The sequence below is a fragment of the Jaculus jaculus genome, chromosome 4, assembly GCF_020740685.1.
Source record: "Jaculus jaculus isolate mJacJac1 chromosome 4, mJacJac1.mat.Y.cur, whole genome shotgun sequence".
Lineage (NCBI taxonomy): Eukaryota > Metazoa > Chordata > Mammalia > Rodentia > Dipodidae > Jaculus > Jaculus jaculus.
Window position 1 is genome coordinate 158,635,921 of NC_059105.1, and position 23,165 is coordinate 158,659,085.

The 23,165-nt window shown below is 44.1% G+C and overlaps 1 protein-coding gene across 1 annotated transcript in view; it reads left to right on the forward strand.

The window, feature by feature from the left end:
- Positions 1–22,071, forward strand: part of Hacd2 (3-hydroxyacyl-CoA dehydratase 2) — a 117,923-nt gene extending 95,852 nt beyond the window's left edge. The window contains exons 5-7 of the mRNA XM_004663925.2: positions 11,600–11,721; positions 15,213–15,391; positions 19,101–22,071. Coding sequence (XP_004663982.1) covers positions 11,600–11,721; positions 15,213–15,391; positions 19,101–19,183 — 384 coding nt within the window. The 3' untranslated portion in view covers positions 19,184–22,071. The remainder of the gene's footprint in view (positions 1–11,599; positions 11,722–15,212; positions 15,392–19,100) is intronic.
- Positions 22,072–23,165: the final 1,094 nt, after the last annotated feature.

The following is a 23,165-nucleotide window of genomic DNA, read 5'->3' on the forward strand; positions in this document are numbered from 1 at the left end:
GATAAGCATGCTACCCAGTTTTTTTTGTTCAAGTTAGAGAAAGGCCCAAGGTTGTCATTAGAATTGGCTTGTATCACCAACTAGATACCAGCGCTAGGGCCTCTGGCCTTGCTATCATTAGGGAATGGCCCTCCTTACCCAAGGCTGTGCCCACCAAGTCAAAATGTGAAGCTTAGACAGCACAAGGGACCATCTGCCACTCCTTTGAAAAAGTACTCAGTATTTTTCTGAGCTAAACACTTGAAGACATGAGAACAGAAGCTGCCCTCACAGGGCTTCCAGCCTAGTTCAGATGCTATACATGGGATCTCTAGTTGAGACAGGGAGAACAGTGTGCTGTGACCATCTCCCCTGCCTCAGTTGGCTCAGTCAAGTGACTGCATCAGCCTCTTGCAGTTCCTAAGGAGCTGTGTCCTCCCCCAGGCCCAGCTGTTAAGGTCCTGGCACTAGACGTGCTCGGTGAATGTTCACTACATATTTGCTGTCTTCTGACAGGTGTGGTGGCACACGCCTTTAATCCCAGAACTCAGGAGGCAGAGGTAAAAGGATCGCCATGAGTTCAAGGACACCCTGTTACTACATAGTGAATTCCAGGTCAGCCTGAACTAGAGTGAGACCCTACCTCAAAAAACCAAAAAAGCAAAAACATATTTGCTGTCCTCTAACCTAAGCCTTTAAAAAACTTTTAGTGAGAAAGTTCTATATAACTGTTTTGAAGTCTTCTATGTCCAGAAACCTGTAACAGAGTTATAAAATTGACTTTCCACATATAAATTAATGTTCCTTATTCTTATTAAAATGGTTTCACAGTAGCTGGTGAAATTTTCTACATAATTACTTTTATCCTGCCTAAGGAATAATTAGCCTTACTAATGGGAACTGTTATTATTGTAATCATCATTATTATCCTAATCTAAAGTATTTATTAAGAATTTGATTTGTGGGTACAATGATAGGTCACTAGTTAAGTGCTTGCTTGCAAAGCTTGCCAGCCCCTGATTTAATTCCTAGGCCAGAAACAAAAAGTGGAACAAGCATCTGGCATTTGTTTGCAGCAGCAAGAGGCCCCTGTGTACCCATAAACACACAGACAGCCATACACACACACACACATTAGTTTTGTTTTGTTTAATTTGGGCTTTTAACTAAGCTAGCTCCTCTTCAAAGCAAGTTTGTGGCCCTGCCCTTGGAGTGTTGATGGCCTAGACAATAATCATGCCAGCCCAGCTTCAGATCTGTCAGTCCTTCTGAAGTTCCCTATCAGTGCATTTTATTGTGAATGTTTTGTCTTTTTTGTTTTGTTTTAATCTCTCCCTCCCCCCTGAGGTAGGGTCTCACTCTGGTCCAGGCTGACCTAGAATTCACTGTGTAGCCTCAGGGTGGCCTCGAACTCTTGGCAGTCCTCCTACCTCTGCCTCCCTAGTGCTGGGATTAAAGGCATGCACCACCACACCCGGCTGTTTTTGTCCTTTTTAGAATTTTATAAGGCCTGCCTCTTCTGGCACATTCTGAGGCCTTATCACTAAGTAATGTATGTAGATACCAGATGGTGATTGTATTTGCTTCTAATACTATCCCCAAGGGAGTTGCATCATTTATTGGTGATTTTTGTTGTTTTGAGGCAGGGTCTTACTGTAGCCTACTCTGACCTAGAACTCATTCTGTAGCCCCAGGCTGGCTGTGAACTCCTAATGAAAGTGTACACCACCACGTGTACACCACCATGCCTGGCTACTGTTGAGACAGTTCTTACCATGCAGCCCCATCTGGCCTAGAACTTGCTGACTTGGAATGTGCAGTAATTCTGCTTCTGTCCCACAAGTGCTGGGATTACAGGCTTCCACCACCATGCCAGCTAGATGATTATAAAGATTATAGATTAGGGAGTGTGACTCAGTTATACAGCACTTGACTAGCGTGTGTGAGGCCCTACATTCAGCTCTTAGCACTGCCAACAAGAAGAAAAAGGGGAAAAAATGTTTATTTACTTTAATATTTCATTTATTTGTTTCATCTGGGAGAGAGAGGGAGCGAGAGAGAGAGATGAAGAGGCAGATAGAGAGAATGGGTGTGCGAGAACCACCAGCCACTGCAAATGAACTCCAGATGCATGGGCCACCTTGTGCATCTGGCTGACGTGGGTTCTGGGGAACCAAACCTGGGTCCTTGGACTTCTCAGGCAAGTGCTTTAACCACTAAGCCATCTCTTCAGCGGTAGTTTGGCTTTTCAAGGTAGGGTCTTACGAGCCCAGGCTGGCCTGGAATGCGCTATGCAGTCTCAAAGTGGCCTCAAATTCACAGCCATCTTCCCACCTCTTACTTTTGAGTGCTGGGATTAAAGTGCCACCATGCCTGGCTCAAGATTGTTTAGTTTGAAACTTCAGAGTTTCTGTATTTCCATCACTCAGATTCTCTAGTCACTGACATTTCAGTGCATCCATTGCAGGGCCACATCTATCAGTTTATATGCCCATGATAGTTTATCTTTTTATGAACCTTGAAAGCAAGCTGTCCATAGCATCATACATCTCTAAATACTTAAGTATTGGTTTCACTCATTTGCCACCTGTATATAACCCTCCAAATAAAGAAGTCAGCCTTGGCACAATACTTTCACCCATTCAGTAGGGCCCATTCACCTTTCACTAACCATTCAGACAGTATTCTTTTTTTTTTAAATTTTTTTTTGTTCATTTTTTATTTATTTGAGAGCAACAGACATAGAAAGACAGATATAGGGAGAGAGAGAGAATGGGCGCGCCAGGGCTTCCAGCCTCTGCAAACGAACTCCAGACGCGTGCGCCCCCTTGTGCATCTGGCTAACGTGGGACCTGGGGAACCGAGCCTCGAACCAGGGTCCTTAGGCTTCACAGGCAAGCGCTTAACCGCTAAGCCATCTCTCCAGCCCATAGACAGTATTCTTTCTGTGATGAAAGTACATACATATATGCACACAGTATAACCATAAGTGCCGTCAAGTGTACGTCTTATGGGGGAGTGTGTCCTATGCTGCAGATACTGTGCTAAGTGTAAGAATGAGGGAAGGGAAATGGGGAGATGGCTCAGTGTGGTTAAAGGTACTTGTTAGGCTAGAAGAATGGCTTAGCAGTTAAGGCATTTGCCTGTGGAAGGTAGGCATACTTCCATACACACACATGCACAGGGACATGTTGTATGTACATGTGTCTATGTATGTCATGAGGTCAAACTGAATGCTCCAGTTGCAGTCTGCTGAATTACTCAGTGTTCTTTCTAGCATTCTCCTTTCACGTGTGCAAATATCTCCAACGGCAAGAAGCCCTTTGTTCTTAATACATTGATTTATTTACTGTTAGTTCACTTACTTAGTTCCAAGTGCCCAGTTTCCTGACCACACTGGTTATTTCTTCCACTCCCCACCTCTGTGTCTTTCCCCATTCTAATTGCCAGACCCCCAAATCATGCCTATGTGTATCCCCATCATCCCCACACTTTTCCATGTCCTTGACTTCCAGGCCCTCGTCACTTGTCATGCTGACCCCCACGTGGAGAGGGGAAAGGGTGTGCTGGAATACCTCCCACCGGCATGTTTCAGGATCCCTTCTTGGGAAAAACCAAAACCTTGCCTAATGAGATAGTCCATTCTTTTCTTTCTTTCTTTCTTAATTTCTTTTTTTTTTTTTTTTTTTTGATCTTTGTGTTTATGGGTGTGTTTTTGTTTTGGATTGAAATCATCATTTGTATTTCAACTTTTATAGCCCTTATGTTGGATTCTGTCTTGGGACATTTTACTGTTCTACCAGAGGTAGGCTATGTTTATGGAAGAACTAATGGCTTTCTTGATAATGTGATGACTGTCACATCTACCAAGTGTTCTATTTTCAGGCATCTCTTATGTAACGTTACTTTGAAATGTTCCCAGTTTCAAAAGACAGTTGTTGGGTGTGGTGGTGCATGCCTGTAATCTCAGTGCTTGGGAGGCAGGAGGGTCACAAGTTTGAGTCCAGCCTACGCTACATAGCAAGACCCTGTTGGAGAAAAACAAGTAATGGGGCATGGTGGCGCACACCTTTAACCCAGCACTTGAGGCAGAGATAGGAGGAGCCCTGTGAGTTCAAGGTCACCCTGAGACTGCATAGTAAATTCCAGGCCAGCTTGGGCTACAGTGAGACCCTACCTCCAAAAACAAAACAAAACAAGAAAAAGGAAAAACACAGGGCTGGGGCAATGGCTCCAGTTAAAGGTGCTTGCTTGCAAAGTCTCCTGGCCTGGATTCAGTCCCATAGTACCTACATAAAGCCAGGTGCACAAAATGGCACATGTGTCTGGAGTTTATTTGCAGCAGCAAGAGGCCCCAGTACACACACACACACACACACACACACACACACACACACACACAGAGAGAGAGAGAGAGAGAGAGAGAGAGACAGACACTAACACACCCTCCCTCCCTCCATCCCTCGCTCAAATAAATAAATTAATTTTAAAACAAGAGACGTCTTGTCCCTATATGCACAGATATTATAAAGGGGTATGTGTGTGCCCCAAAACACAAGAAGACAGGTCAGAAGTGTTCATGATTAGAAGCACAGACCAAGGTTCAAATTTTCTAAGCCTCACTCTTCCTCATCTGTCAGGTGAGACTTCATAAAGTAATAAATGCACAGAAGTGCTTTGTGTATAATAGTACCTCAGTAACAAATGTCATGTTTGTTGCTGTTTCCTGTATAATTACATAATAATTTACAGAACTAAAATAGACATTTATTTCTCCAAAGAAGATGCACCCTTGCCACTGAGTACAGGAGAAGGTGCCGTGTCTCTAGTCAGTCGGGCGTTGCCAGTCAAGACCACAGGGAGGAACCATGCCGCACTCATTAGCATGGCTGCTACTTAAAAGAAAACATGGCAAATGACTAGTGGAGAAATTAGAACTCTTGTGCATTGTTGGCAGCGACGTAAAGTGGGATAGCCACTGTAGGAAACAGTTTGGCAGTCCCTCAGAAAGCTAAACATATAATTACCAGGTTATCTAGCAATGCCAAGTGTACATTACTAAGTATATACTCCCAAAGAAAACAACAGAACGTACGTACATGCTGCGTTCACAGTGTCATTGTTCGTAAGCATCAAAAGGATAGAAATGGGCCAGAGAGATGGCTTAGTATAAGAGCACTTGCCACACAAGCATGAGACACTGAGAGAGTCTGACTCATCCTGAGTTCGATTCCCCAGCACCCATGTTCATAGCTGGGCATGGCTAGGCATGCCTCACCTCCAGTCCTGTGGGGAGCAAAGGTAGAAGGGTCTCTGGTACTCACCTGTCAGCCACTCTGACTGCAAGCAACAGCTCCGTGTTCAGTGAGAGACTCTGTCTCCAGGAAACACACAGGTGAGCAGGGAGAGGAAGGACACCTAGGCTCTCCTCTGGCCTCCACGGATGTGCATGCGGAGGGCGGCCTCTAGAGCTGAAGAGACTTGGCTCCCGTGGTCCTGGGCCAGAGGTTGAGGGCAGTCAGCCTGGGCAGACAGTGCTCCCAAGAACAGCATCTGGTCTCACTCTTTGTGTGTTCACCATTCTTACACTTCCTCTTCTGCCTCCTCCTCTCTCTCCAATGAAAGGGATATTAAGAGGAAAGAACGTTTGCCATAAAACTTGATCAGGGGAGTTCTTTGAAACAACCAGAATGGCATGTAGTAGATTTCAAACTGCTAAAAAGAATGGGGTTTCTACGATAATGGCTTTCTTGGGCACACCATCTGTTTTTCTTTCAGTGTAACAAAAGTGACAGCTTTTCATGTACCGATACTCCCCGTGCCTTTTGAAGTCAAACATATGATGCTATTTGTGTGCAGAGGTTTTTCTCCTGCGCCCATTTGTTTCTCCAGCTTGAATTTCTATGTAAATGCCCTTGGCTAAGCCACACAAGCCGCCTACACCACGCCACCTCCCTAGCTTCAGAGCGGGCGTTGGCTCACAGCGGACGAGGGCAGCCCATTTCAGGGGTGCACGCTTGCAGTAAGCATACAGAAGGGCAGAAGGGACCACCTGGCCTGGGGAAGTCCCCCTCACCAGTACACGTCCTCTCCTATAAGCCATGATGAACTTCCAGCATCACTCTACTTCCCCTTTGCCCTAACTGTGCTTAATGTGGTGGGGTTACAGCAAACCTCTTATTTAAGAAAAATCACTATGAACTTTTAAGCTTGGTGATTATTTTTTTAGGATTTTTATTTTATTTTATTTTTTTAGTTCTCATGGTAAGAGGGAAAAGGAGAGAAAGTGTAAATGGGTGTGCCAGGGCCTCTAGCCACTGCAAACAAAACTCCAGACGCACGTGTCACTGTGTGCATCTGGCTTATGTGGGACCTAGAGAATCGAACCTGGGTCCTTAGGCTTCATAGGCATGCGCCTTAACCGCTAAGCCATCTCTCCAGCCCCTTGGTGATTTTTGAAATACACCCCTTTTTTAGTAAATTCATCAAGTTGTGCGATTGACAGCTTACTCTAGCTTCAGGATATTTCTGTCACTTATATATATATATATGATCCTTTATGCCCTTTATAGTGAATTGTCACTCCCAGCCCTTAGCAAGCACTGATTGACTTTCTGTCTCCTGATTGGCCTTGTTGAGATTCTGGACATTGCCTGGAGCTGACATTGTAGGGTGTGTGGCCTTGAGCTTGGCAGTGTCGTTGAGATTCATCTGTGTTGTAACACATGTCAACATTTTTCCTTTATGTTGCTGAAAGGTATTTTGCTGTGTGACTATATATCATAGATTGTACATTCACCAATGATACATATTTCTATTGTTTTCCCTTTGTAATGGTTGTGAGTGTAATACTGTGAACTACAAAGTCTCACTGTATAGCTCAGGCTGGCCTTAAGACTCATGGGTCTTCCTGCCTCCGCCTCCTGAGCTGGGATAACAGAATTACCTTCATGCATGCCTGGCTTGCAGAGAAATCTTTCTTGAAACTCGGTCCATCTCTTGAACTCTTTGTTTCTTTGATTTTTGCTTTGTTTTTGAGACAGGAACCCTTAGTTAGTCCCAGCCTCAAACTCAGAATGACCCTGAACTCCTGGTCATCCTCCCTGTATAAGTACTGAGATTATAGACATGCACACTAACCTCTGGCTTTAAACCTACATTCTTTAAAAAAAAAAAACTATTTATTTATGGGGGGAAGGGAGACAATGGACGCACCAGGGCATCTAGCCACTATAAACAAACTCTCGGTGCATGTGCCACCATGGTGCATCTGGCTTGTGTGGGTACTGGGCAGTCAAACCCAGGTCCTCAGGCTTCACAGGCAAGTGCCTTAACCACTGAGCATCTCTCGAGCCCCAAACCTCCATTCTATTATTATCAGCAGCAGCAGCAGCATCTATTTGAGAGAGAGAAAGGGCATGCCAGGGCCTTCAGCTGCAGCAAATGAACTCCAAACATGCACACACCCTTGTGCGCATGTGTGACATTGTGCACGTCAATCATTGTGTGTCTGGCTTACATGGGACCTGGAGATTTGAACAGTTCTTAGGTTTTGCAGGCAGGCGTCTTAACCACTACACTGTCTCTCTGGTTCTTTTAAAAAAAAAAAAAGAAGAAGAAGATATTTATTTATTTATTTGAGAGAGAGCCAGAAAGAAACAGAGGGAGAGAATGGGCATAGTAGGGCCTCTAGTCCTGCAAACGAACTCCAGGCGCATATGCCCCCTTGTGTATCTGACTTACGTGGGTCCTGGGGAATCGAACCTGGGTCCTTTGGTTTTGCAGACAAGCGCCTTTTTCACTAAGCCATCTCTCCAGCCTTAAACCTCCATTCTTGATAAAGAATATGACATTGCATGTGTCTAGTTCTTACTTAATTCAGAACAGCTAATCTGCCAGGCGTGGTGGCTCAGGCCTGTATTGCCAGCATTCAGGAGGTAGAGGCAGAGGAGGCACGTTCAGCACTGGTCCAGGCTGCCCAGTACATTCCAGCCAGCCAAAGCTACAAGAAGCCCTGCCTCAGACCAAACAAGAAGTTGAGTTCTGAGTTGAACTATTTGTAATAATAGTCCTTTGACTTCTTAACAATGTTCTCCTAAGCTATGCTGGCTTTTTTCCTTTTTACTTCTGTGAGGCTATTTTCTGAGTCACCAACCTTTCATAGATAGGCTCCCCACTTAAGGAAAATATTTCCAACTTTTACTTTCAAAAAAGGCAAAGCTAAGTGGTCTAGTTGAATCAGTGCTGTGTAGCGTTGTTTCCACACAGCACTCTACCAAGCATTGCCCATCTCATGCTGTCCAGACAAAGGACACCCACACACACACCCACACCCACACACACACCCACCCACCATCTTTCCAAGGAGCAGCTGGGCGGCCTTGTCAGCTCCCAACCAGCTCCACCTGCCATTGCCTGTGGGTCTCTCCTGGGTGGCCTCAGCTTGGCTTTGCATCCGGAGTCCAGAAACCCATGGCTTCATGAGGTAGCCTATGTTTTAGTCATCTTTTTTGTAGGTTTTCTTATTTTAAGCCAGCCTGGTTTTATCCGTTAGTCTCACGTCCATCATATCCTTTCATATGTTTCCTTTTTCCAGGGAAGGCTGATCTGTAACACCCCCTGCTACCTGGATGGGGTCTGATCTGTTTAAGATGTAATGGGGACATGGCTATATTATTCAAATAGCTGAGTGTTTCATAACATCTCTTTCCCTATTTGCTTCTGTCAAACTTGGGGTTCACCAAAACTTCAAGGTTTTCTCCAGTCATTATTGTGGTCATGTTAAATCATGTATAACTTTACATTTCTCCCTGTTACTTTTAATCGTGTTGGGTTTCTTAAACTTTTGTATTATTGTAAAAGTTGTAAAAAAAAATTGTAACGTTTATCAGTTGGGTAAATTTGGAGGGTATAATTCCACCACATCAAGTGTGTTCCATTATTAATACCCAGCTCTAGAATTTTCTTCATCATCTCAAGCTGAGACCATACCAGTTCATCTATAGTTCCCTCTTTTCACCTGCCTAGCTCCTAGAAACCTGTTTCTGCTTTTTCTGCCTGAAGTTGACTACTCTAGTATTGCATACAGATGGAAAAATTACACAGCACTTGTCGTTTTGTGAACAGCATGTTTCACAGATCATAGTTTTCAAGGTTCATCCATGTTGTAACATGTATAAGAATTCCCTTTTTAAGGCTAAAGATTCCTGTGTGTGTGTGTACATGCTGCATTTTGTTGGTCCATTCATCCATCGATTTTGACTTTTGTGAATACTGCTGTGACATGCCTGTTTAGATAGCATTTTCATTTGTGATCTTACTCAGTCATTGCAGTCTGCCTTTGTTTTATGTTAGTAACTATCTGCAGATCAGATTCGGTTGACCTCTCTATCCAGCTCTCTTCTTGATAACAGTGGTTATGTTTTTACTGATCTGCAGTTACCACCGCAAAATGTGGCCATTTCCCAGTTCCGGCCTTTAAAAAGGGCTTCAGCAAATTAATTGAGACTGAGAGAGAGCACTCGGCTCCTAGAGTCCAACTGCGAAGATGGGCCTTGAAACCGTTTACTAGGCTGGATTACCGTGAGATGTTAGGGCTTCGTATGTTCACTGTTACCTGCCTATGTGCAGGCCATTACAGCCACACACAACCCACTACCCAGGTCAGTCTCAGCACTCAGGAGGCAGAGGTAGGAGGATCACTATAAGAGTTCCAGGCCAGCCTGAGACTTCATAGTGAATTTCAGGTCAGCCTTGGCTAGAGCCAGACCCTACCTCAAGGAGAAAGAGGGAAGGAGAGGGAGGGAATGAATGAAAAAGGGAGGAAAGAAGGGAGGGAGGAAGGGAATGAATGGAGTCTTGTAGTGACCTAAGCAGGAGAGCAAGATTGAATCCTTTGCTCCACAGATATTTTTTGAGCTCATGTGTGTGAAAAGCACCAAGTGTTTTGGAAAACAAAATACACCCCAGCTTTCAAGATACTCAAGAGTACAAAATACTGGATGAACTTGTTTCTTTCATTTTTAAATTTATTTATTTATTTATTTGAGAGTGACAGACAGAGAGAGAAAGAGGCATATAGATAGAGAGAGAATGGGTGCATCTGGGCCTCCAGCCACTGCAAACAAATTCCACATGCATGCGTCTCCTTGTGCATCTGGCTTACGTGGGTCCTGGGGAATTGAGCCTCAAACAGGTGTCCTTAGGCTTCACAGGCAAGTGCTTAACCACTAAGCCATCTCTCCAGCCCCTGAATGAACTTGTTTCTGATTGTAACTCGTCTTCAAACAAGGTTTTTGCCACGGCTATAAAATACATATTCCTCACCTCCAGATAAGGAGCTCACAGATCCAGGGAAAAACGAGCGTGCTCTGCACTTGTATCTTACATAATATAGACAGGTTGTGAGCAGACCTGTGGACAGAATGCACACTCAGTGTGAAAGCTTTGAAGGTGTTTCACTGTCTGCTTTGCTCCGGCCAACAGAAGTACAGGAAGCTCTGTTGCTTTTAACAGAATGAAATTTTTAGTATTGTTAGAGAACAGTAGCTATGCATTTAGGAACTTCTTTGTCAGAGCAGTCGCATTAATAGCTCTGTAAATGGCGGTGTGTTTCAGTGTGTGGGCGGGCTGCTCCACGTACACTTTCTGAGAAAGAGTGTTAGGCGCTGAACACCGTCAGCGCTGAGCACAGAAAGCGAGAAGGACGCAGCCCTTTGCTGCTAGAGGTGTGGGGTGACGCCGAGAAAAGCCAGCTCCGGTAGTCACATCCAACTTGGGGACAGCGTGGGATGATTGCAAACAAAGAGAATTAGTGCAGGGTTGTCTTTTACTGGTTTTTGCTCATAAAAGATGGTCATAAACCCAGCTAGGGAGGTCCTGGAATTTATGCCACAGCATATATTCCCTTGCAGGTCAGCTCCTATGAAATACCTAAGGGTGCCTTGAAAGGCTATTGCTTTTCAGCATAAAGACCACTTCAGAGGCGGCCGGCTGGCACTATCAAAGCTTGTGGTTCAGCTGCCTCCCGTGACCAGCATGGTATCTTCAGTCCTCTCAGAGGGTTGAGCCAAGGCTGGTCTTGGGGGTCAGGAGTGCCCCCTGGATGGTCCGTCCTGAGCTCATCCTACCCAGTAGCTGACCTTGTTCTTGCCTGTGCTCCAGTCCTTGTATTCTCCCTCCCGAGGTGTCCTCAGATTCTCGTTGTCACACAGAGTACATCGGAGTCCTTGATGTTAGATCCCAAGCCTCCCACCAGCTTGCCCTCCTAGGCTGCTCTTCCCCTCGGACCGATTGCCTTGGACTCCTGCCTGCATCGGTTCACTGTCTTCACATCAGGATAGCAGAAGAGCTCACAGAAGCCCATTCATTGTGTTTACTTCTTCCTGGGTTCTGTAGCTTATCCAGTTCCCTTCCCAGCAGCCCCTGCTGGTCACTAACTCGAGTCCCCTAGCACGGGGCTCCACCCAGCTGTTGTAGGCGGCTGTGCCTTTTGCTCAGCCACAGCCCGGGCGTGGAGACCAGTGGCTGTGTAGCGTCGCCGGGGGCCCAGGGCTGCGCATTATGAGTCCTTCTCGGTGTTCTGCGACTCTGCTTTCACGTGTGTTTCCTTTTCCTCCAGGTGCAGAGTGAAGACAGTGTCCTCCTGTTTGTCATTGCCTGGACAATCACGGAAATTATCCGTTACTCCTTTTACACATTCAGTTTATTAAACCATCTGCCTTACCTCATCAAGTGGGCCAGGTAAAAAAATAAAATAAAAAAAAGTACAAGCCATGAAGACTAACGTTTGAAATTAGCCATCACAGTATTTGCTCTTTCTTGCCTAAATAGAGCCTCCAAATTTCTAAAACTAAAATTGTATGAGATGAAAAGTTTTCACCAGGATAAGGGCCTTGACTTTGGGCTATAAAAACAGTGCTCTGCTGGATGTGGTTGCACACGCCTTTAATCCCAGCAGAGATAGGAGGCTCTCCGTGGGTTCAAGGCCACCCTGAGAATACATAGCAAATTCCAGGTCAGCTTGGGAGACCCTACCTCAAAAAAAAAAAACAAAACCAAAACAAAACAAAAAAACAGGGCTCTAATATCTTTGTATTTTACTTATTTTTTTAAATTACTTTTATTTATTTATTTGAGAGTGACAGACAGTGAAAGAGGGGGGAGAGAGAGAGAGAATGGGCACACCAGGGCCTCCAGCCACTGCATATGAACTCCAGATGCGTGCGCCCCTTGTATATCTGGCTAACGTGGGTCCTGGGGAATCAAGCCTTGAACAGGGGTCCTTAGGCTTCATAGGGAAGCGTTTAACCACTAAGCCATCTCTCCAGCCCTATTCTACTTATTTTGGTTGGACTGAGATCTTTCTTGTTAACATTCACTGGAGATTTAATGTAATACTTTTTTTTCTGAGTAGGGTTTCACTCTAGTTCAGGTTGACCTGGAATTCACTATGTAGTCTCAGAGTGGCCTTGAACTCATGGCAATCCTCCCACCTCTGCCTCCCAAGTGCTGGGATTAAAGGTGTGTGCCTCCATGCCAAGCCTAACGTAATACTTTAAAGAATATATATTATTTATTTATTTGACAGAGAAAGAGGGAGAGAGAATGGGTGAGCCACTACAAATGAACTCCAGATGCGTGCGCCCCTTTGTGCATCTGGCAAACATGGGTCCTAGGGAATCGAACCTGTGTCCTTCAGCTTTGCAGACAAACACTTTAATCACTAAGCCATCCCTCCAGCCCTGTAATACTTGTTCTTAGCTGATGAACTGGTCCCCACTCATGGTTTTGGATTGAACCTACATCTACTTTCATTTTCTTCAAGAAGCTATGACTCTTAATTTTCAGTTGATAACAAATACTGTGTGGTGTTTTAGCTTTTGAATGTTATTGCGCTTGGGTTGTTTTCAGCTGTGGTGGCCCACATCTCTAACCCAGCTCAGAAGACTGAGGCTCTGGGTCTGGGCTACAGAGAGAGACTCTGTCTCAAAACAAGGTTCAGTTGTGACTTGGCATAGGCTAATAGTGCATCTGTTTATCCTGACAAACTCACGAGACAGTTATGAGCCATTTTCTGCATTGAAAAAGACTATTGGGTGCCCGGGAGATAAGGTAGAAGGATTCAGATTGTCCTTGGAGCCAAAAATGCTTCATTTCATAAAAGGACAACAGTGGTTACTAGGCAATTCATGAGCTCAGTGATTAGGAACATAACCCATGATTGTGTGGGCAGTTTGCGCACGTCTGTGTGGATGTTCTGTATTTATGGACACACAGGTGTGCATGCACGTGTGTGGGTGTGGAGACCAGAGGTTGACATCAGACGTGTTCCACCTTCCTGTGTACTGAGCCAGGGTCTCTCAGTGAGTCTGGAGCTCACTCATTCAGGCAGTAGACCGGCTAGCCAGCCCCAGCGCTTCTCCCGCCTCTACCTCCCAATGCTAGGATTGCTGGCAGGGACTGCCACACCTGCCTTTAACGTGGGGTCTAGGGATCCGAACTCAGGTCCTCATGGTTGCACGGCAAGCACTTTACCCACTGAGCCATCTCCTTAGCCCCCTTCTTTTTACTTTCATTATTAGTTTTTGTAATAAGCATTTGTATTAGAATAAAAAGGATGACTGATTAACGTAACAACCTTTGTAGCCATCGGGAGGCTGTCTTCCCAGTTTGTAAAAGAAGGTGTTAACTGAGCCTTGGTTTTACTCTTGGAGAAAGATTGTTGCGCTCATTTTTGTCTGTGGCCTGTGGGAAATTTTTCCTTTCCACTGCCTTCCTTAGTAGTCTAGGTTGGCAACAGTATGTCCTTCCTTCACCTTCACAGATTTCTCAGCAGTCCTTGCGTCTAGTCATTTGGAACCCACTGTTAGTTTTGGGTTGTGCACAACCGAAGGCTTTTTGAGTCTGAGCCCACCACTTTAGGGATGCCGACATTTCATGGCTTCTTCCATGAGGGAAGTAACTGCTCTCTGAAACACAGGGAACTTTCTAAAGGGAAAATAATTGTGTGGACTTCTTGTGCAACAGTAAATGTATTGTGAGGGTTTTATTGAAAAAATTCAAAGCTGTTATGAATTGGTAAATGATGTTAAAATTAGTTTAGGCTTCTCTTTCTCTCATTAGCATAGACTTCTCTTTCTCTCTCTAAAAAATTTTTGAAAAGAAAAAGGAGCTGGAGAGATGGCTTAGCAGTTAAGGCACTTGTCTACAAAGCCTAAGGAACCATGTTTGACTCTCCAGATCCCATGTAAGCCAGACACCTTTGTAAGTGAAGCAAGTGCAAGGTCGCACATATCCACTAGGTGGTGCAAGTGTCAAGTTCGATTCAGTGGCTAAGGCCCTGGTGTGCCAATTTTCTCTTTCTCTCTCAAAAAAGAAAAAGAGGGCTGGAGAGATGGCTTAGCAGTTAAGCATTTGCCTGTGAAGCCTAAGGACCCCTGTTCAAGGTTCAGTTCCCCAGGACCCACGTTAGCCAGATGCACAAGGGGTCGCACACATCTGGAGTTCGTTTGCAGTGGCTGGGGCCCTGGCACGTCCATTCTCTCTCCCTTTCTTTCCGTCTGTCCGTCCCTCCCTCCCTCTCTCTCTCTCTCTTTCTCTCTCTCTCTCTCCTCTCTCCCCTTCCTTCTCTCACTCCCTCCCTCATTCTCTCTCTGTCTGTCAAATAAACAAATAAACTCAAATAAACAAAAAAAAAGAAAAAAAGACATTAGCATAGACCCTATTTTTTTACAACAGCATGTACAGACATTTGGTCAATAGCAGCAATATGCATGTGTGATGTGTTTCTGTTCTTTAGTCCACAGGCTCAGCTTTGTGTATATGCCAGGAATTCCTAGATAACATGTTCAACACCTTCCTTTGCGCCCCTCCCCGTCCAGCCCCACTCACTTGTTGGCCCTTCAGTATGAACCATGTCCTGGTGCCCTTACACTGCCAGTATTTGACACCACCTTCATTGTTTTGATGAGTTGTGTATTTAGTCAAGCCAAATTTTGAGGCTGACTGAACACATTTACTTTGTTTTAGAACATTCAGAAACATAGACCTACAATGGATCCTTTTCAAGAACTGGCTTGTAAAAGCTGAATTTAAACAGTAGGTAAATAGGAAATGTAGAAACAGTAGCTTTCTGGGGAGAAAAAAAAGCAGTGTGAATGGCAAGTTAGGAGTATATCTTTCTGCTAGCACTAGCTTTGAGCCTCAGTGATGAATGTTTTGTTTTGTTTCAGGTACACACTTTTCATTGTGCTGTACCCGATGGGAGTTTCAGGAGAATTGCTCACAATATATGCAGCTCTGCCCTTTGTCAGACAGGCTGGCCTGTACTCCATCAGTTTACCTAACAAATACAATTTCTCCTTTGACTACTATGCATTCCTAATCCTGATAATGATCTCCTACATTCCACGTAAGTCAATAGTTGTACATATATTTGTTTTAAAATTTGGCCCTACACTAACTAGAGTTAAATGTCTTTGATTGTCTTTACTCTCTAGCCAAGTAAATGTAAATCTAATTTATCAGGAACACTTTGGTTTTATTGACTGCTGACTGTCAAAGAGAATTTTCTGTGGTAGTAATTGAATAAAGATGAAGCCTTCTCAGTACAGCTGCCAAAATTTAGCCTTTCTCAGTGTGTATGTTTGTCTATGTATTAGGGGAAAGTACAGAGTAGAAAACAAAGAAGCCACTGTAGGCCTTACCTTGGTTTATTTTCTTTTCTCTCGAGAATTGCTTATTATGGTTCATGAAGAACATTGTAAAAAGATTTTTGCATTGTTTACTATATCAACATAGTTTTGCTTCATTTGAAGGGATCAGCAACTGACTAGAAGCAAATAACAAAATAAAAACAGATTTGTTATTTTTCTGCATTTCTCATTTTGTTGTTGAGCACCGTGTCTCTGAAAGGGACACAGCGTTCCTTCATTGTGGTCTCCAGTTGTTGTGATAGTGCTGCTGCAGGTTTAAATATGCAAAGAATCAAATGTACCTTGGAGCACATTGGATGCTGCTCTGAGCGAGTCCTGGTTGCTGAGAGTATAGTCTTTTCCTCAGATTCTGTTCAGTTGTGAGTCCTATGATTGGATTCTGTATTCCAAAGGAACCTTGTTACACCCAAGGACATAAAATGTTCATATTTCTTCACATTTTGCTATTTCTGCAGCCATTGTAGCTCTTTTCTTATAATATCTTATTCATTTTATTTGCGAGAGACAGAAAGAGGCAGATAGAGAAAGAGAATGAACACGCCAGGGCCTCTAGCCGATGCAAACGAACTCTTGTACATCTGGCTTACATGGGTCCTAGGGAATTGAACCTGGGTCCTTATTCTTTGTGCTCTAGCCACTGAGCCATCTCTCTAGCCCCCATTGTAACTTTTACTATGATCTTTCCTAAACCCCTTCTAGGTTTAAACAGGGATAGATATTATTTTTTTTTTTTAGCCCTCGGCGTTATCTGAATGAATCATCCTAACAATTATAAGGGACATGTTTGTTTGTGTCCCTCTATGGAAAATTGTGCTTCCTGCATTATGGGGAAAAAACAGTCCAGATTGCATGTGAACATTTATCTTGGAGAAATCTTGGATGCAGTCCTGTTTCCTGATTCATTTTCCATTCTTTATTCATTACAAAGGCCTCCCCTTTAGTGCTGGAGCCATGGCAGCTAACAGCCAGCCCTCTTCAGATATAAAAGGTAGATTTTTCATACAGAAGAATAAAAATTTATGCAACACAAGCCAGGCGTGGTGGCGCACGCCTTTAATCCCAGCACTTGGGAGGCAGAGGTAGCAGGATCACCTTGAGTTCGAGGCCACCCTGAGACTGACTACATAGAGAATTCCAGGTCAGCCTGGGATAGAGTGAGACCTTACCTTGAATAAAAAAAAAAAGGCAGCACAAATTAACAGTTTTTTCTTTATTTATTTATCTGAGAGAAAGAGGAAGAGAGAATGGGCACACCAAGGCCTCCAGCCACTGCTAACGAAATCCAGGCTCATGCCACCACCTTGTGTGTCTGGCTTTATGTTGGCTACTGGGGAACTGAACCTGGGTCCTTTGGCAGTGCAGGCAAGTGCCTCAACTGCTGAGCCATCCCTGTAGCCCCGGATAGACAGTTCTGTACCTCTATAGTTTTGTTCCCTTGGAGTTTCATCTTCCCCCTTCTAGAGCAACAAGACCCAGTTGTGGTTTCACCACACTATAGCCAGATGCATGGTGAGGCAAGCGCAAGGTCACACGTGCCCACTCGGTGGCGCAGGCATCTGGAGTTTGCAGTGGCTGAGGCCTGCCAATTCTCTCTCTAAAAATAAATAAATAAAACATCGAAAAATAAAAAAGTCATCACTGAGCCAGGCCCCATGGCTCACGTCTTTAAATCCCAGCACTGGGGAGGCAGAGGTAGGAGGATGGCCGTGAGTTCGAGGCCACCCTGAGATGACATAGTGAATTCCAGGTCAGCCTGAGCTAGAGTGAAACTCTACCTCCAAAAAACCAAAAAAAAAAAAAGAAAAAAGAAAGTCACTGCTGAAATGTGAAAACAGCCCAAGAGCCTCCAACTCCTTGACCTCCCACATAAAACCCTTTCCATCAGGTACTAGGAATCTCTGCAGCTTGCAAGGGAATGAAAAGGACCACATCTGTCCCCATTTCTGGGATGTGACCATGCTGACATTTTTTTTTTGCCCATGAGATGAAGGTACATATGTCTGTCTTGCTTTCATTGCTACTGTGAGCCTAAAGAGTGGCCTCTGGATTCGTACCCTCCTTTGAGCCCTCTGGAGGTGCCCCGAGGTTGCAGCCATCTTCTGTGGCAACGTGATCACAGGCGCAGCCAGTGGGAGCATCGGGGCATGCTCAGCTCCTGAAGACTCACATTACTACAGGAAAGCTAGTGGTGTGACCGGCCCCACATTTTTAAGTGATTGCAATTAGCACTCCTTATGGCTTAATTATATGCTTACTTCCAGTTTTTAGATTACAGAGCTTGTCAGATTTTCTGGCTTGCATACCAAAATAGTTGTGTCACTGCTGAAGCCTCCGCGTAAGCTGGGTCTTTTCTGTTGCTAACTTTCTGCCTGGAAGTAGGGGTGGAGCGATGGCAGCCCTGCACAGCGCCCAGACTCCCTCCGCAGTCGGGCAGCTCTCTGGGGACACCTCCTGACGTCTTGGAGTACCTTGGGAGGGGCAAACTTAGAATCCATTTGAGAAGTAAGAAACTGTCCCCAGAGAATTTGCAATAGTAGAAGCTAGCCTCCTCCACAACATTTTATTGTCTGAAAAATAGGTGGAAGCCATTGGGACAGGGAAGGAAGGATTTAGGGCCACCAAAGACCCTCTCACATGGAGATATTTATGTGGTGACTGAACCCCCATTTGCAGTAGCCATGTGAAAGCCTAGTTGCCGAACTGGGGTTTTTTCGGCAAGGCAAACGGCTGAGTAGTCCCGAGTCCCGATCAGCGTGAGCCCCCGGAGAGCTCCTTACCCTCCGTGGGGCTTGACTGCCTCCTGTGAAATAGGGACGGCTCCTCCACCACTCTTCTTTCCCTGGTTGTTGTAAAACTAATATTGAAGTCCCCTCCCAATAACCTACTGCTGCTCCCACAACACATAAGCCACAACCTCACGGGGAATACCTGCAACCCCACTGAGAAGCATCCCCAACAGAATGGGGGCAGGGACGAGGGAAACAAGGAACCAACACATGATGCATAATGACGGCGATGATGACAATAATAATAAACATAAAAAGTTAACAGAGTAGATGTGAAAGGGTATGATAGAATGTCAATGTGGTGGCACACGTGCCAAGAATGCGGCAAGTCATTGGTTCAATTCCCAGCACTTACAGCCATAATAATTGCATTTGGTGGCTCTGTGCATCTTGACTGGCAGTGGTAATGACAGGGGTGTCTGCCTTTTCACCCACAACGCTCTTCCCTCAGCTAAAGCAGGGGTCTCGGAGTTTTTCCCTCTTCCCCAGCCTCATTACCTTCATGGTCACTGGGTGAGAAAGTGCTCAGAGGGTCAGAAAATCACAAACTGATGTGTAGTAGGTTGGGTATGGGTATACAAGTTTACAAAGATCCTAACCAGTTCTTCTTTTCTTTCAGTTTTTCCCCAGTTATATTTCCACATGATCCACCAGAGAAGAAAGGTCCTTTCTCATGCTGAAGAACACAAGAAGTTTGAATAGTTTCTGCTTTCTGCACAAATGCCCCTAAAACCAAACTTTCATTGATCAACAACAACAAAAAAATAATGCTGCAGACTTTTTTTGAGTTCCCAATATGTTTCTTAAAAAAAAAAAAAAAAAAGTAAGAACTATTTTTAAAATATTTAAAAAAACAAAAACAAACAAAAAAAAAAATAACCTAACTAAAAACCAAAACCCAGTGTCACATGGGCCTGGGATTTTATATTTAAAAAAATAACAATTTATAAGGCTGTTACATAAAGCATCCTAGCCCATCCCTTCAGCATGCTCTTCTAACCAGAAGTTGCCAGCATTTATGATGGCACTAGAAAGAGGTTTGGCATTTTACCTCCTCCCATGTCCACGTATCTAATAAGTAAAGATCTGTAACACTAAGTGCTTGAGAGTTACAGACTGTAATGAAGTCGCACCAGCTGACTGCCCAGCTTGCGGTAGGAGTTCTGTTCAAGTCTGCAGTGTGTTTAGCATTCCTTTCTCAAAGCGCTTGACTGCATGCTGGAAACCTTGTATTTTTGAAGTGGCAAATCGTCCTCTGGAATGCCCTGAGATTCTGGCTGGTACCTAGCCTGCCCTATCTAGTGAATGAGTTACAAATGTGTGTGCCTGTGAAGCACTGGGGTAGTGCCTGTAACCAGAAAACTACTAAGACCCCCTCATTTGTTTTCAATGGAATCATCACTGCCTGCCTGCCACTAAGAAATGTGCTTGAATTTAGTATGTGTATATTGTAAAGAATCTGCCTTTCCTGGGGCTCAGCCTCCGTCATATTTTAACAAGCAACAGTGCTTAGAGAGGGTTTCAAAGCAGTGTAGGACTGGCTCAGAGCATGTCTCAGTAATGTATTGGCCAAGAGCTACATTCTCTTATTTATAGACTCAAAGCCCATCTCATCACGTAGGGGGAAATAATCTGTCATTCAAGGTATGTGGAAGGTGTGGCTTACAAATGCAGTCTCAAGAAACATTCAGGAGTAGATTTATGTACTTGTTTCTTCAACTTAATTTTTTTTTCTCTTGTGTTTAGTTTTCCTAATTATGGTAGCGTGTTAACGCCCACCAGGTTGTGGCAGCCTGTGGTCTAGCTGGGCTGAAAGCAGGATTGTCTTTATCTGTGGGAGCTCTTCCTCCAGACGCTACCTGATGTGTGTCTTCACAGCACGCAATCACTCAGCCATTTAAACCCCTCAGGAAAGGTTTGGATGAGGCAGGTGGTACTTCCTGCCAAGCCCGCCACTTCCTGGCAGGGCACTCAATGAACTCTTCTTCCTTAAAAATGTATTAATTTAAAACAAAACAAAACAAAAGGTTTGGATGAAAAGGTAAAGCCCAAGTTTGGCTAGATTTTAAACATAGCATTTTTATAGAACATTCTTTTCTTGTTTTGTTTTGTTTTTTTCTCTCTCTCTTTTGGGGGAGATCTTTTAAGACTTTAAAAATCTAGCAATTACCATTTAAATACAGTGGTTCATACCAGAAGAATGTCATAATGAAAAACTAAATTTCACATGCTTATTTTCATAGCTTGAAAACTAATGCAGACAGGTGTATAATAAATTACCTTTCACTTGGACATTAAAATTCTGCTTCAAGTCAGCACTTTTAACTTGGATATGTTGAAATTAGAATCTATACCTATAGCCTTATTACTTTATTTGGTTAAGGTCACTTCAATTGTTTTTTTTGAATAGTTGCAGAAGATGGGATGAAAAACAAAATGTGAGTTTCCCAGCATTGTGGAATGTAAATTCGATTCAGGCTTTTTTCTTATGATTTGTCACTCTTTGTGGAGAACATTCTATTGCAGTCAGTGGTATTGCATCAGATTGAACTTTGGCCACGGGAACAAACACGACCAACGATTTCTCTGACCAAAAGGGTCTCCGGTACAGAGAGTGTGCTTGGACGTCAGTATTTAACATGTGCACGGTAGATAAGAAGGCTTGGCCCTGTGTCTGTCCTTCAGTAACCCCCTTAGGACCTGGATTTTGTTGTGCTTCCTTCTTATCCTAATGTGAAGTAACTTCTCCTTTGAACTATCATTCTTTTATGACTTGGGAACATCCAACCCCACCAGATGCCTCATCTTCTTGTAAGGTGTGTACGAGGAAGGTGACTGTCAGTGGGTATCTATCACACTTGGAGGTTTCATTTGAGGGCATACATTGTCAAAGCTGTCACCTGCCCAGCACCCGCTAGACCACATATTTCACATCCTCCCGAGGAACCCTCTCCTAGTGAGAAGTCTTTGAGGGTCACAGCAGTGCTTTGTTAATCTGCATCTTGCTGATTGCTAAGGTCGCAACCACTCATTTCCCAAGTGTCCCTCTTGATCAAAGGCCCCATGGGGTCCGTCATGCAGTAAAGTGCTGTCCTTCCGGATGAGACCCTCCCTCCAGGCAGGAAGAAAGGTGCAGAGCTAAGGAGACAGGCGAAGAGGGTCCACCCTCAGTTCTCACTTGTGCTGGTTATTCGTTTCTAATACAAGCCGGGCCTTGCTGTGGTCCAACCTGAAAATTATTTTCAGTTCTGAGTTTCAGTTAAACCATTATAAAGCATCAAAATGAATACACACTGCTCTTTGAAATTTGGGTAAAAAAAAAATTATACAACCATATGTATAGTCATTTTTGTATTTTTTCTATGTTGTGAAAACCAAAATTGTAATTTTCTAAGTCTTTGATTCACTAAAATTATATAATTTAAATGTATTTTTTGTATATTCAGAAATGAGTTCAAAAACTGCTTAAATTTCTATGCATGCATTTGAGAGCTGTTTTTATCTGACAACATTAATGTAGTAACGTTATATTCCTAAAATGCCAATGTGTGTTGCATTTCAAAATAAACTGCCGTGTGCTTTTGCCTGGATTCAGTGTGGCTGGTGTGTCGCAGGAACGTGGAGATGTTGGTTCTGTTACGGGTTCGAGCTTGTTCTTTAACAACTTTAAGATGTTTCTGCTGCTGTTCTTAGTGGTTCTGAACTTACAGGAGAAAGTAAACCTTATTAAGAGGTTCTCAAAGAGTCATTCTTCCTGCTAGTGTTCCAGCTCACTAAGCCAGATAGCAAGCTTACTGCAGCAGGAGAGAAGGAAGGTCCTCCACTGATGGACCAGGATGTCCAGAGACTTAATCAGCAGAAAGGTGAGAGCCTTTGGTTGGTTTGGGAGGAGGTTCCTTTATGTCCTTTTGTTTGTTTGTTTGTTTTTTGTTTTTCGAGGTAGGGTTTCACTCTGGTCCAGGCCAACCTGAAATTCACTATGTAGTCTCTGGGTGGCCTTGAACTCATAGAGATTTTTGTTTTGTTTTGTTTTGTTTTGTTTTGAGGTAAGGTCAAACTCTGGCCCAGGCAGACCTGGAATTCACTATGTAGTACCAGGGTGTCCTCGAACTCATGGTGATCCTCCTACCTCTGCCTCCCGAGTGCTGGCATTAAAGGCGTGCGCCACCATGCCTGGTTGTTTTTTGTTGTTGTTGTTTGGTTGGTTTTTTTTTGTTTTGTTTTTGCAAGGTAGGGTCTCACTCTAGCCCAGGCTGACCTAGAATTCACCGTGTAGTCTCAGGGTGGCCTCGAACTCATGGCGGTCCTCCTACCTCTGCCTCCCGAGTGCTAAGACTAAAGGTGTGTGCCATCACTCCCACCTCTGGTTTTTTTTTTGTTGTTGTTGTTGTTTGTTTGTTTGTTTTTTGAGGTAAGGTTTCACTCTAGCCCAGGCTGACCTGGAATTCACTATGGAGTCTCAGGGTGGCCTCGAACTCACGGTGATCCTCCTACCTCTGCCTCCCAAGTGCTGGGATTAAAGGCGTGCGCCACCATGCCCGGCTCCACCTGTTTTTTTTTTTTTTAAATCATTTATTTATTTATTCAAGAGAGAGAATAGGTATGCCATGGCCTCTAGCCACTGCAAACAAACTCCAGACGTATGTGCCACCTTGTGCATCTGGCTTTATGTGGGTACCAGAGT